We start from the raw sequence: 13,110 nt of genomic DNA, 5'->3' as shown, positions 1-13,110 counted from the left end.
AAGAAAGAAAAGAAAATGAAAGTCAAGGGATGCCTGGGTGGCTCAGTTGTTAAGCATCTGCCTTCGGCTCAGGTCATGATCCCAGGGTCCTGGGATCGAGCCCCGCATCAGGCTCCCTGCTCAATGGGGAGCCTGCTTCTCCCTCTCCCGCTCCACCTGCTTGTGCGTGCACGCTTTCTCTTTCTGACAAATAAAATCTTTAAAAAAAAAAAAAAAAGTAAATGGGAAGAGACAAATCTGAGTACTGTATGTGGATGCTCTGCCCTCAAGAAGTAGAGCATGACAGCATGACCCCGACCCCCGGAGTGTGGGCTCCACATAGTGACGTCCTCCCGAAGAGAACAGTACACACACTGGGGAGAATGAACACAACCCATACAGGGGTCAAGGTCCCGTCCTCGGTGACGAGTCACATTGAGAGCAGGGACCCCTGACGTGACGTGATGAGAAGGCCCTTCAGCTCTGTGGTGTTGCTCCCCAAACCCATCACCCAACATCATATACATCCCGACGGAGGCACTGCCCCAGAATCTCCCCCCAGAACTTCCGGGCCCCCCGAAACCAGGGACGTGAGAGACGGCTCAGCCCAGAGGCGCCTGGGGAGACGTGATGACCGGGGCAGAGAGAGGGTGTGACAGGAAAACCGAGGAAACCTGAACAGAGTGTGGACTTGTGTTAACAACAGTGAGCCAGACTGGTTCCTGATTTGTGATGCACGCAGCACGTCAACAGGAATCTTTCTCACATCTGCTCACTCCCCCGCCTGGGACACTGGCCTCCCATTCTCTCCTGGTGTCACTTCCAGCCACTGCCTGCCTGGTCCTTGTCTCGCAGTGTGTGTCTTGTGTGGTGTGTCCCTGCGTGCGAGTACAGGCATGTTGGGTTTCTCTTGCAGTCGGCATCCCCACCATCCGGTGGTGCGGGGCGGAGGGGGACTACAATGTCATGGTGATGGAGCTGTTGGGGCCGAGCCTGGAGGACCTGTTCAACTTCTGCTCAAGGAAATTCAGCCTCAAAACTGTCCTGCTGCTTGCTGACCAGATGGTAAGAATCATGTTTCTGAGGTGACAGGGAGCCTGGGCCCTCGGCACGTGCTTGGTGTGAGTCAGCAGTCTGACGGGACATTCGGGTGCTGTTCTCCTTCTATGCCTGTTAGTGCCCAGGGAGAGAGTAGGAGTGCATTCACCTCTGCGGCAGGAGCACAGCCGTGGGCTGGGTTTGGAGACATGTGTTTTTCCTGGCGGGCCCCTGCAGGAAGGACTGCTGGTGCAGACTCTTATCAGGGAGGGCTGGTCCTCTCAGGCTGCTGTCAGTCGACCTCCCCTCCCCACCCCTGAGAGCCACCAAGGGGAACTGCCCTGGCCGGCTGGGGGTGCAAAACATGGTTCGTTCAGCATCCTTCCCTGGTTGTGGAGTTCCTCTGCTCCGGCCAAGGGCCACAGGACGTGCAGGTGAGGGCACAGGCCTCACTCTGCCGGGCAGGTGCCTTTCCCAAGGCTGCTGCTGTGGTTTAATCTCTGGTCATTACTTCCCTACCTACAGATTAGTCGCATTGAATACATTCATTCAAAGAACTTCATCCACCGAGATGTGAAGCCAGATAACTTTCTCATGGGGCTGGGGAAGAAGGGCAACCTGGTCTACATCATCGACTTTGGGCTGGCCAAGAAGTACCGGGATGCCAGGACCCACCAGCACATCCCCTACCGTGAGAACAAAAACCTCACCGGGACGGCGCGGTATGCCTCCATCAACACGCATCTTGGAATCGGTGAGCCCATGGGTGGTGGGGTCTCCTGTGCCTCCGGTCGCCAGGCTGCCTTGGGCACGGCCATCTCTTAGAGAAAGGCCAGCCTCTTGGGGGATCCTGGGAGTGGTCAGCATGTTTGGCATGGAGGCTGGCTCTCCAGATTCTGCAAAACCCTTTGTGAGGTGTGGTGGGGGCAGGTAAACGGTTGGGCTTTCTGACAGTCCCTGTAACATTGGTGTCACTCATCCAGGGGTGTCACAGTTTCCTAAGGACACATCAGGGGCAACTTCTCGTGAAACAATCCAAGAATATTTTTCTGTGGTTTTAAAAGTTCATTTCCACAGTCAGAGTGTGCCTGGGGTCTTGGCTTTGCGGCTGCAGGCGCACACGTGCTGTCCTTGACCCATTTCCCGTCTTTTCCAGAACAATCTCGAAGAGATGACTTGGAGTCACTGGGCTATGTGCTCATGTACTTCAATCTGGGCTCTCTGCCCTGGCAGGGGCTGAAGGCAGCCACCAAGAGGCAGAAGTACGAGCGGATCAGCGAGAAGAAGATGTCCACCCCCATCGAAGTGCTGTGTAAAAGCTACCCCTGTGCGTGTCCTCGAGGGCAGGTGTCAGGCCGGCCCGCGGTCTGAGGGTGGCGGTGGGGGCCACTGGGAGACTGGCTCCCAGATGGTGAAGAGTGTCCTTGAGCTGGTGGCAGCCTTCTGTCCCTGCTGCTCCTTTACCTTCCAGGGACCATGACCTAGGGAGTTGTCCTTGTTCCTGTGGAGAAGTGCCGCAGGTGAAACCAAGCTGTGCCCTGTGCCGCCGGCTTTTCTTAAACGTCGGTTCCTCCCAGTGTGACCAGTGTTTCAGACGCCGTGTCTCACGTCCTAAGCACGCGGCAGTGGATGGTGGCAATCATGTCGACGGACACCCGGTCAGCCAGTTAGCGCTGAGTCTCTTGTCTTACAGCTGAGTTTGCTACGTACCTGAATTTCTGCCGCTCCTTGCGTTTTGACGACAAGCCTGACTACTCCTACCTGAGGCAGCTCTTCAGGAATCTCTTCCACCGCCAGGGCTTCTCCTATGACTACGTGTTCGACTGGAACATGCTCAAATTCGTAAGTGTGCCACCAGCATGTTGACGTCTCAGCATAGAAGTCAGCCAAAGGCCTCTGCCAGATGAGGTGCAGGTTTTAGAAGGCACGTTCACCGCATCGGGGGGCCAAGTGTACCTGCGAGGGCCGTGGCCTAGGTGGGGTCCACCCCAGGGCGGGAGGTTGAGAAGCAAGATCCCTCTCAAGGGAGAGCAGAGGCAGCACCACGTCAGTGCTGGGCCCCCTGGAGCCGGTGGAGTGGGTCTCCCAAATGCAGGTCTGCCTGGAGCCAGGGCTCTTCCTTGAGTGGTAAATCTTGAACTGGAAGGTACTTCTGTGATTGCTGTCAACAGGGCTAAGAGCGCCATGGTTTTGACTGCCTGTGGTGGTGAGGCGTGGCTCCAGAGTGTGTGTTACGCAGGAGGGTATGGCCAAGGCCAAGGGCTCTGGCCAGGTGGGGTGACCTCTTGCCCCTCCTGCCTCTGACCCGGCGTGCGGGTGAGCGAGCAAGGTGGGTGCCTGGAGAGGTGCTAGGCTGTGCTTGACTTTGTGGCCGGGCTTACTGAATGGGCAGCACGGGTGTTCGCGTATGTGCAGAACTTGAGTTTTGATGTTTTCTTCTCTAAATCTGGCCACCCATCCTTGAGTCTCTTATAGGAGTCTAATTAATTTTCAGACACTATTGCCAGAGACTTTCAGGGTTCTTTGGAACTTCTGCTTTGTTTTTCATTATAAATTTGTTCTATTTAGTTAGCTTAAAACAGAAATTGGAATCTTTCCAGGGTGACAAGATCTGACGAAGGAGCAGGACCTCCTCTTCAGAGGGCATAAGACAGAAAGGCTTGTCCTGTGGCCTTGGCAGGGTCTGTGCCCTGCCGGAGAGAGCCAGGTGCCCCGCAGTGGGCTGGCGCAGGACGTGTGACCGCCGATCGCCCAGGGTCTGGGCGACCTTCTGGCGTCGTTGCCCCCCCAGCGGGACCGGCCCCCCTTCTCTGGGCGGGTGGGGCACTGAATCCTCTCAGCTTTGCAGGGTGTGTGTGGTGGGACCAGCACTCGGCTCTGCGCTGCTGCTGGGAGCCATCACGGGCGGAGTGGGGCACAAGTGGGTGCGGCTGCAGCAGTCAGACTTCGTTTGCAGAAACTGATGGTGGCTGGATTTGGCTCGTGGGCTGCAGTTTGCCGACTGTTGCATTACAGCGCTGTTCGTTAGAACATGGCGGGTGTCGTGCCCCCACTCGTCGGGGTCGTCATTCGCTCAAAGTAGAACTAGCTGTGGTGTCCGCCACGCGGGACCTTCCACGGCAGACCTGGCTGCCTGCGTTCTTGTCACGTGGGCCCTGGCCCAACATCCGCCTGGGCCGTCTGGGCTCTGGTTGGGCCCCCCGCCGACCCGATGCCCCCGCTTCTGTGTGCTTCTCGGATCCCCTGGATGCTAACACCTTGGGCCCGCCGCTAACCTGACCTCATACGATTTCCTGTTCCTGTGTGGATGCTCGGGGGAAGAGGCCACCCAGTTGCCATCAGTGTTTGGGGTTCGGGAGTGTTGGGCAGACCTCGTCCTCTCACTCACAGGGTCGCGGGGCAGGCTGCTGTCCTGGAGGGAGAGGTGCCTCCTCCCAGCCTGCCACGCTGCTTGGATGGCTTCTCTGGCAGCAGCGCAGCCGGGGCCCCTGGGTTGTTTTCCACCCAACCGCGTTCGGTCTGGTCTTACCCTGTCGCCTTTGCAGGGGGCCAGCCGGGCCGCCGATGACGCTGAGCGGGAGCGCCGAGACCGAGAGGAGCGGCTGAGGCACCCCCGAAACCCAGCCGCCCGCGGCCTCCCCTCCACAGCCTCTGGCCGCCTGCGGGGCACCCAGGAAGTGGCTCCTCCCGCCCCCCTCACCCCTACCTCACACACTGGTGAGTGGGCTAGCACCGCGTCTCCCCAGTAGGCGCTGGCGGTTTCTGGTTTGTGTGTTGGCTGCTCTGGCTGCTCGAGCTGCAGGCCCCGCGCGGGCTTCAGGCGGGCATGCCTCACGGGAGAGGCCGTGTGCATCCGGTCCCCGTAAACTCCGGTTTCTGAGGACTGGCTGGCCGGGGGACCTCCGTTTCTCTTTCTCCGTTGTTTCTCTTCCTCGTGACGCGGATTGCTCCCCAGGAGCCTCTCGGTACCCACCCTTCCATCCCCTCCGTGAGTGGCATCTTAAGCACGGAGGCCTCGGGCTGCCCTCCTGCTGGATTCCTGGTGCTTCGCTGCTGGGAAAGTCCGCCTCGAGCGAGCACATCTGAGTGCTCCGTGGGCCCTGCCCACCACTGCTGACCTCGAAATCAGGGCGCAAGCCGGCCGGGGCTTAGCCGCCTGTTGCCACCCTGGAAACCTGATGGTGTGTAGCGGCACCCACCCTCTGGTCCTGGATGCCGAGACAGCTGAGGAGAGGCCCCCTCACGCTGGCTCCGGGGTCTGCCCCGAGCCCTCACCGTCACCCCTGTCTCCCCCCTACAGCTAACACCTCTCCTCGGCCCGTGTCCGGTGTGGAAAGAGAGCGGAAAGTGAGTATGCGGCTGCACCGCGGCGCCCCTGTCAACATCTCATCCTCCGATCTCACAGGCCGGCAAGACACCTCCCGCATGTCCACCTCACAGGTACGCGCTGCATGGGTTCGCGCTCTGGGCTCGCCAAGGCCGGGCCACCGCGGGCTGCGGGCCTGTCCGTGCCTGGGCTGCGCTTAGGACGCCAAGCAGAGCGGGGCGCAGGTGATGAAGGGCGTCCTTCCTCCCTTCTTTCCTTTCTCCCCCATTTCTGAGTTTTAACTGGAGAGGGACGCTCGGCCCCTCGCTGCCGTGCGGCCCCTCGGTTGGGAGCCGGAGGCGGGCTGTGCGGACGAAGGGCTTGGCTCCCCAGCCACACTGGTGCAGGTCATGGGGCTTTTTCTCTTCTGCTGCCGTCCTCGCGGCCCCGGCCCCCTCTCCGAGCCAGCCCTGGAGGCTGGGCCGTCTTCCTGTGCAGACTGGAAATGCCACGCTGCTCACACCGGGTTTGTCGTGGGCACACAGCCTGTGGGGCAGTGGCTGGAGGCCCCTGTCAGGTGGCGTGGGCAAGCCCGTTGGAGCCTGGCGCCCCGCGATGCACCGTCTTCTGCAGCTCCTGCCCACTTGTCTTCTTTTGGATGAGGCAGCTGTCCTCAGGGAAATGGCTGGGTCTTGCGGGTCCCCTCCACTCAAACCCTCCTCTTCCCTCTCTGGCTTGGGTGCCATGGTTCTTCTGCATCCGCTCATGTGCTCTCCACAGATAAGCTCTTTACACACACACGGACTTCCTTCCTCGTGTAGCTTTCAGGGGCCTCTTCTTAGAATGGCGGCGGGTCAGAGGGCATTTCTCCTGCTTCCGCGAGGGTCCTGCGGTGTCTGTGTGAGGGTGTCTGTGCCCCGCGGTATCTGCTGGGCGGGCCGGCACTGGTTTTAGGAACGCACTGGAAGTCCTGGGCCGTGCAGTCAGGCAGCACCGCGCTGGGTCACTGGGACGCCTCTCGCAGGCGAGGTAGCGCTGGGCCCTGCTGTTGGCACGCGCTTGGTGCTGGGCATAGCTTGTTGGTGATTGGTGGGCCGAGCACGTTGGTTAGGAAAGCACAGGGTCTATGAGAACCACCCAGAACCTCAGTTCTGTGGCATCAGCTTGGTCTTCCGGCAGAGGAGAAAGTGTGCCCAGACAGAGACGGTGCTCCTGACCTTTTATTTTAATCAAGTGAATGAATGGTTTCGTTTTGCTATAAATGTAAACATTTCTGGTTTACTGGTAGTTCGGCCAGAAATGGGTTGGTTTTGTATGATAACTTTCTCCCAAAGAGACTAAGGGTGCAGGTAGTTTGAATTGTGGGGCTAAAGGAGTCTGGCCAGGGTCATGAGATTGGGCCCCTTACGGCTCCCAGCCCCACACCCCTTCTCCCTCCCCGCAGGACACACGAAGGGCTACGGGCTTCTTCCCACAGGCTCTGGAATCCATGAATCAGCAGCCAGGAACAGGTCCTGGGCAGTGTCTGCCCACGCGTGGCCGAGAGCCCAGGCATGCAGCCTGCTCTGGGGCCCCAAACACCCCAGTCAAGGACAGATGGGGTCTGTCTGGACTCAGAATCCAGATGTTGGGCCTCCACCAGCAGAGGTGAAGGGAAGGGACAAACCTAATTTTCTTTGAGGGAAAAGAAAGTATCTGGAGCATTTGGGACCACTGAGGGAAATGAAAGGGTCAGAGAGCCTGCGACCGACCGCTGGGTCTGAGCCCAGCTTCTCCTCCACGGCGTGGCCAGCCCTAGCCTGCACGCCCCAAGAGCCTTCCTGTGAACTCTTCCTTAGCTGAGGCGAGCTTGCAACTGAGAGTCCGGTGTCTTTGTTCTGCTTTTTGCTTTCCATGTGAAGAAGCAATGTGGGACTAGACAGGAGGGAGGAGCCTCCAGAGATTTGATTTGGGGGTGTTTCCCCTCTGAAAGAAGCACCCGTCACTCTAGGGGGTTTCTTAGGACCTTTATGTTGAGGACGCAGCCCCTGGGGGTGTGTCCCCAATGCACCCCTGTACCAGGGATGGCTTCCTTCTTTGGGTTTTCCTGTTCACCCATCAGCGCTCTTTCTTAGGAGACTGCAGGGCAGCAAGAGACTCTTTCCAATACTCTCAGCAAGGGGCTGACCCCCCGTCTGCCCTGGTGGTTTGGAAGTTCCAGAACAAGGGGAGTTGCTCCAGCTTCTGCTATTCTATAGGTTCCCCAAAGAAAGCGGGGTGAAGGTAGAGCCAGTGAGGCCTCTGTTAAGCGAGGCTGGCCCTGCCCTGGCAGGGCTGAGGCCGCTTCCGCCAGCTTCCTTCGCCGCTACCCTCTCTCTCAGTTCTTTGTGCGCTTGGAGGAGGGGACGTCGTCTTGTGCAGAGGCACCAAGTCCAGGGAAGTAGTCCATCTGCAAGAAGGTGCTCCGGCCACAGGCCAGCCCGCGGGAGGGCCCTGCTGATCCTCTGCAGCTGGGTGTGGGGGACGGCCGTGGATGCCTGTGCTCTTGGTCTGACCCCCCGGCCACGCTGCACTCCGACTTCGCAGGAGGGTGGCTGCTCCTCGCCCCGACTTCCTTCTCCAGGGCGGCTTTGTGCTGGGCCACAGTCCCCACACCACCGACCCAGAGTGGGAGTCTGGCTTTTCAGCCAGAGCAGCACGGAGCCCAAAGAGCATGTGGTCAGTGGACCTACTGTGGGTTTTTCTCTTTGAGAGGAAAAGGCCTCCTGGGTCCAGTGCTCGTGGTGGAATGTGACTCAGTCTCTGAGCCAGTCACTCCCGGTTGGTTGGTTGGTTGGTTGGTTGGTTGGTTGGTTGGTTGGTTTGCGTTCATGCTCCCAAAACAAGGCCTGCAGCCCCTTGGTCTTCTTGTGGCCAGTCCTCCCCCGGCCTGAGCGCAGGCCGCACTGGGCAGCGAGCAGGGCCTCGGGGAGGGGCCAGTGGAGGGCTGCCATCTGGATGTCAGGTTCGCTCACTGCCTGGGCCCTCGTCAGCCTAGAGGAGCAGCAGCGGCTGCCCTCGTTTGGGGGCCCCTCGCTAGGTTCCCGGGGTCCCCTGTGAGGCGGCACGGCCAGTGCCGGGCCTGGCTGAAGCGAGATGAGGCAGCCCTTCGAGGTGGTTACCAACAGCTCTCTTTTCCCCCCACCTCAGAATAGCATTCCTTTCGAACACCACGGCAAGTAGCTGCACGTCTCCCCGTTGGAAGGCAGCACCGGTGAGTGTGCTCATGTCGGGTCTTGTCAGACAGCAGGCGCCGGGCGGGGCGGGCGCTGACCACCCCCGAGTCCACCACCGGGCTGCGCAGGTGGGACCGGTCTTGCATGCCAGGTGCTGCCGGGAGAGTGTGGTCCCTCCGCCCAGTGCTTCTCCTCGCGTGGATTCCAGAGCAGCCGTGCTCAGTCACCCAGTCTGGGGGCGAGCAGACCAGAGAGTCTACAAACGGGGCGGCCCCAGGACCCTGCCCACTGTTGGCTGGCCGTTGGCCCTGGGGCACTCTCGAGGGTCCGGGGCCCGTGGTGGGAGCAGAAGCCCAGGGCTCTGCACTTGCGCTCGGCTCCAGTGGTCCCAGGAGACTCGAGCCGCCGGCCCAGGGTCCGTTGTGCGGGGCGTGTGTCGTATCGTGCTCAGCTGAGCGGGCCGTGCTTGGTGGGGGCTCTTGCGCTCTTGCTGCGGGAGTCTCCTGGTGGTCTCTGCCACCCTGGCTTTGTCACTCTCTTCTTTCGCATTTATTTCTGTCCTCGTTTGTTTTTCCTTTCGAGCTCGGTCTCTGCTCAGCGTCCCATCCGTGCTGCCGTCTGTATTAACCCGTCAGCCACAGCGCCCGCTCCCCTGCCGTTGGCGCATGGCTGGGCGTCCGAGCCGGGTTCCCTCCGATCAGGGACGCTGTGGCCCCTCCCGCTCAGGGCTTGCCGCTGCTGGGCTCCACACCGCTGGGAGACGGCCGCAGGTCCAGCGTGACTGCGTTCTCAGGGGCACCTCGACGGGAGCTACTTTCCACGCCTCCCCCCACGGGGAGCCCCGGGGCCCACACAGCACCCGGTCCTGGCTCTCAAAACCCCAGGTTACTTTCCAGGAAGGAGTGCTGGGAGCGAGTACTTCTTCCAGCTTGGACTCTGTCTGGTCCGATCGTTCTTGGGCTTCTAGCTCCGTGGCCACCCGGCCTCCTTGCTTGCATGCCTCTTCCTCCTTCCCCCTCTTCTGTCACTTGTTCTGCTGAGCACGTGGCCTGGCCGCAGAGGGGCCGTCCAGAGGGCCGGGGTGCGGGCGTCCAGAGTAGGGCTGGGCAGCATCTGTGTCCCCTCGCCGTCACTGGTGTTCTGTGCCCGAGCCTGACCGACCGGCCCCGTGCCTCTGGCCTCATGCTGACCTTCTCCTGTGCTTTGGCTCCGACAGATTCCCGGTCGGGTGGCTTCCAGTGGTCTTCAGTCTGTGGTGCACCGATGAGAACTCTCCTTTTTGCTGTGAAGGGCAGACAATGCATGGCTGATCTCCTCTGTTACAGTGGCTTTCCTAGTGACACGCCCCCCGGTCTAGAACCGAAATGTTAACACCGGGAGCTCTCCAGGCCGCCCAGCCAGCGACGCCCGTGGGGGAAACAAAACACAAACTAAGCCGGACAGACTCCAAAGCGCTGCCGTCACAGGGGCCGCCCCGCGGACCCCCCACGTGCACTCGGTTGTCACGGGCTGGGAAGAAGAGCAGAGTGAGAGAGACAGTTGCAGAGAGAACCAGACTCCCGCTCCAGAGCCTTTCGGTTCCCCTCCAGTGGCCGTGCGCCCTGCTCCCTGACGAGCCTACTGTAACCACCGATCTTCTACTTGGTTAAGACAGTTTTGTATCATTTTGCTAAAAATTACTGGCTTAAATCTGTGTGAAGAGATCTGTCTTTTTATTGTTTCTTTCTTGTCTGTTTTTGCGGTCTTAAAACTGATGTTGACTTTAACGAGCCCTGGAACAAAGGCTGGTGTGGAGTTTCTGTGTAGGGCAGAGCTAGTCAGGGAGCAGAGCGCGCGCAGGCGCCCGTCCTCTGCTTTGTGGTCCCTTTGTCGTGTGGTCCGCTGTGGAGAGGGGTTTTCTCACCGGAAGTGCTGTCCCGTGTAGACGTGTGTGTAAGTGATGTGTGTGTGTCGTGTGCCGTGTGTCCTGTGGCCTCATTACGCTGGTTTTGCTGTCACTGTCCCTTCCCCACCTACGCCAGATCGCCTGCGCGACGTGGTCCTCAGAGCGGTTAGCGGGCGCCGCGCACCGGAGTCCCCCGGACGCGGCGAGAAGGAAGCCAAGCACGGAAGACCTCGGAAGCCAAGGCTTTTTGCATTGGGCGTTGCTGGTCCCCCTGGAGAGGATTTTGAACCAAGAGACATCAGGCCCCTCCTTGGGGTCACGTGTGGTTATTTTGGTGGTGGTGTTGCCTCAGTGTCTTTGGATTTGGGAAATTTTCTAAACCGACTGTAAATGTGAACAGTGTAGATTGGCCCTCGCTATGTGCATGAGTCTGTGTGCTCAGAACCCAGGACGCGGCCGTCTGCGCTGTGCCAGGCTTAACCACAGCGGCCTCGGGCCCCAGGGGATCCACCCTGAAGTGCCAAGAAGCTGGTGACTCGGCTGGTCGTCCAGGAGGGTGCGGCATCACACGCTTTCTTCCACGACCTTCCTTGGGACGTAGCGAACCCCACAGGGGTCAAGAAGCAGGGCGGGGCTGAGTCTTGCAAGAAAGACCCTCGGGGCCACTGGGCCGCGGGTGGTTTTCCAGGACGCTCCCTCGTTTTGTAGCAGGCAGCGGCACCAGGCGGTGGTGGCAACCAGTAGCCAGGAGTGTCCCCCCCCCCCCCCCGCCGGCCCCCCTGTTGTGGGAAACAAGGTGCAATAATTGGTATCCGTGGGTACGTCCACCTCTCCTCCTGTCACCCTGCTGCAGAGTGCTCTGTTTGGAGACCGGGGCGCTCGCAGCAGGTGAGGGGCCTGGAGGCGTCCATGTCTGTGTTTCTCCCCTTCCTGCCTCCTCGGGCCCCTAGCACGGGAGCGCCGGTCCCAGGACACCCCGACTGGTGCGTGCTGACGGCACAGAGCGTGGCTGTTGGCTGCTTTGGGAAGTCCTGAGCGGGCTACTCTGTGTTTTGGGGTGCAGGGACCTGGCCAAGTGGGGCTGTGTTTCTGGGAGCGCAGTGCGAGCCTGGGCGGGTCAGGGCGAGTTGGGGGCTTTTGTTGTGACCAGGATCCTCTCCAGAGGTGGGCCTGCCCCTGCTGGCGAGGCGTTAGCAGCTGCAGCCCCCGACGGAGTGCTGGAGACGGCTGGGCAGCCTTCCCTCACTGCGCATCTGGGCTTCGACCTGAAATTGCTAGATGCTTGTTTGAGAGGTGGGCCCAGACCCTGGGCCCTCAGCTGTGCGGCCGGCCGTCTGTCCGTCCGTGCGTGCACACTTGCTGCCCTCCCACTACAGGAAATGTAGTTGGCACGTCTGTATCAACCTGTGTATCGGTGGCCAGTCTCTGACTCGGCACATTTGTGTGATCACTGCATTTATGTGCTTAACCACCGTGTAAATAATAAACCCGTGATGACTTTTACCTTTCCTCCCCGCCCTCCACTGCTCTTTATTTCGTAGTCAGAGAGGTGTCGTTGCGTGTAGGTTAGCCAGGTGAAAACTGGTCTGAGAAGGGGCGTTCGTGCCCTCCCGTGGCCCAGCGGTGCTCTGTGTGTAAGCTGGTCGGCAGCAGGCCACAGGGACAGGCTGCCCCTTCCCAAGGTCCCAGAGCTGACGTCCGTGCAGGCCGTCCACAAGCGCCAGTCCCTTCTCCCCTGGCTTGAGCATCTTCGCGGGGCAGTCGCCTGAGCTCCGTGGGCCTCTGCGCAGCCCGGAAGGAAGTACTGTGCCTGCCTTGAGTACTCTGGGGAGCGAGCAGTGCTCCGGCTGCCACGGAGGGGCGTGCGTGGTTCCTGCGAGGCGGCTGTCAGCCCCAGTCCCCGCGAGGGGCCAGCATACATGCCCTGGGCCTGGGGTTCCGTTGTCGTCTGCCCGTCCTCACCCCCCACTCTAGCTCCGTGGCCCCCGGGTGGGTTCATCCCTTTGTTGTACTCGTGGCCTTGGCTTCCCCCTCCTACTTGAGCTGTTGAAGCCCCCAGGGGCCTCAGACCCTCCTGAACAAGAGGGTGTGGGGCCGGCGCTCGGTGCCTGGGGGCGTCCTGGAGGGTGCGGGCCCTGAGTCCCTGCCCTTGGGCTCAGGCCCTCCCCTTCCTGCCACTGGCTGAGCCCAGTGGGCTCTGAGGCTCTGGAACAGGGCTGGGCTCTTCCTTGGCCTTCAGCCCTTCTTGCTTAGCTGCCCGCATTGGGAAGGCAACATGCAGTCTCCTTGCTGCTCACCCCAGCTGCCAACCCTTGCACCCAGCCAGAGCACCAGTGACACGAGCCCCAAGCTGCCCTCCCCTGTTCTGCCGGGAGGGGGCTGCAGGCAGGACGGGGACCACCGCACTGCCTTCTGCCCAGGGCCCGCCTGTCCCGCTCTTGGTCCCTCGGTGCTAGGAGACGCGTGCTGGCTGCCCCCCACCTTCCTGATGCAGGGCCCAGCCCCAGGGCCAGATGGCGGGCTCTGTGCTCAGCAGTATGCACTGTCCAGTCCGCCTCCAGCTCCCGCCCCTCCAGGCCTCGCCCCCGCCCAGAGGGCTGTTTGGACCCCTTCTGGAACCCCTACACCCTGCTTTTTGTCCTGCTCCTAGCTCCGTCTGGCGGGCCCTCTGGAAGCAGCGCCCTCCCTGCTGCTGTGTCTGAGGTCCC

At 60.8% G+C, this 13,110-nt stretch overlaps 1 protein-coding gene across 3 annotated transcripts in view; it reads left to right on the top strand.

Moving 5' to 3' along the window:
* Nucleotides 1-13,110, top strand: part of CSNK1D (casein kinase 1 delta) — a 33,644-nt gene that overhangs the window by 18,905 nt on the left and 1,629 nt on the right. The window contains exons 3-10 of one of the 3 annotated variants that reach the window (XM_021680885.2): nt 896-1,044; nt 1,543-1,771; nt 2,174-2,344; nt 2,711-2,859; nt 4,563-4,734; nt 5,318-5,457; nt 8,492-8,555; nt 9,734-11,911. In XM_021680885.2, coding sequence (XP_021536560.1) covers nt 896-1,044; nt 1,543-1,771; nt 2,174-2,344; nt 2,711-2,859; nt 4,563-4,734; nt 5,318-5,457; nt 8,492-8,524 — 1,043 coding nt within the window. In that variant the 3' untranslated portion in view covers nt 8,525-8,555; nt 9,734-11,911. Of the gene's footprint in view, nt 1-895; nt 1,045-1,542; nt 1,772-2,173; nt 2,345-2,710; nt 2,860-4,562; nt 4,735-5,317; nt 5,458-8,491; nt 8,556-9,733; nt 11,912-13,110 lie in introns of those variants that run through there. The other 2 variants (XM_021680884.2, XM_021680883.2) reach the window with 2 other exon arrangements.

Source organism: Neomonachus schauinslandi, chromosome 15 (assembly GCF_002201575.2).
Source record: "Neomonachus schauinslandi chromosome 15, ASM220157v2, whole genome shotgun sequence".
Lineage (NCBI taxonomy): Eukaryota > Metazoa > Chordata > Mammalia > Carnivora > Phocidae > Neomonachus > Neomonachus schauinslandi.
The sequence above is the reverse complement of the archived record's forward strand: the minus strand, read 5'-3'. Positions and strand labels throughout refer to the sequence as shown.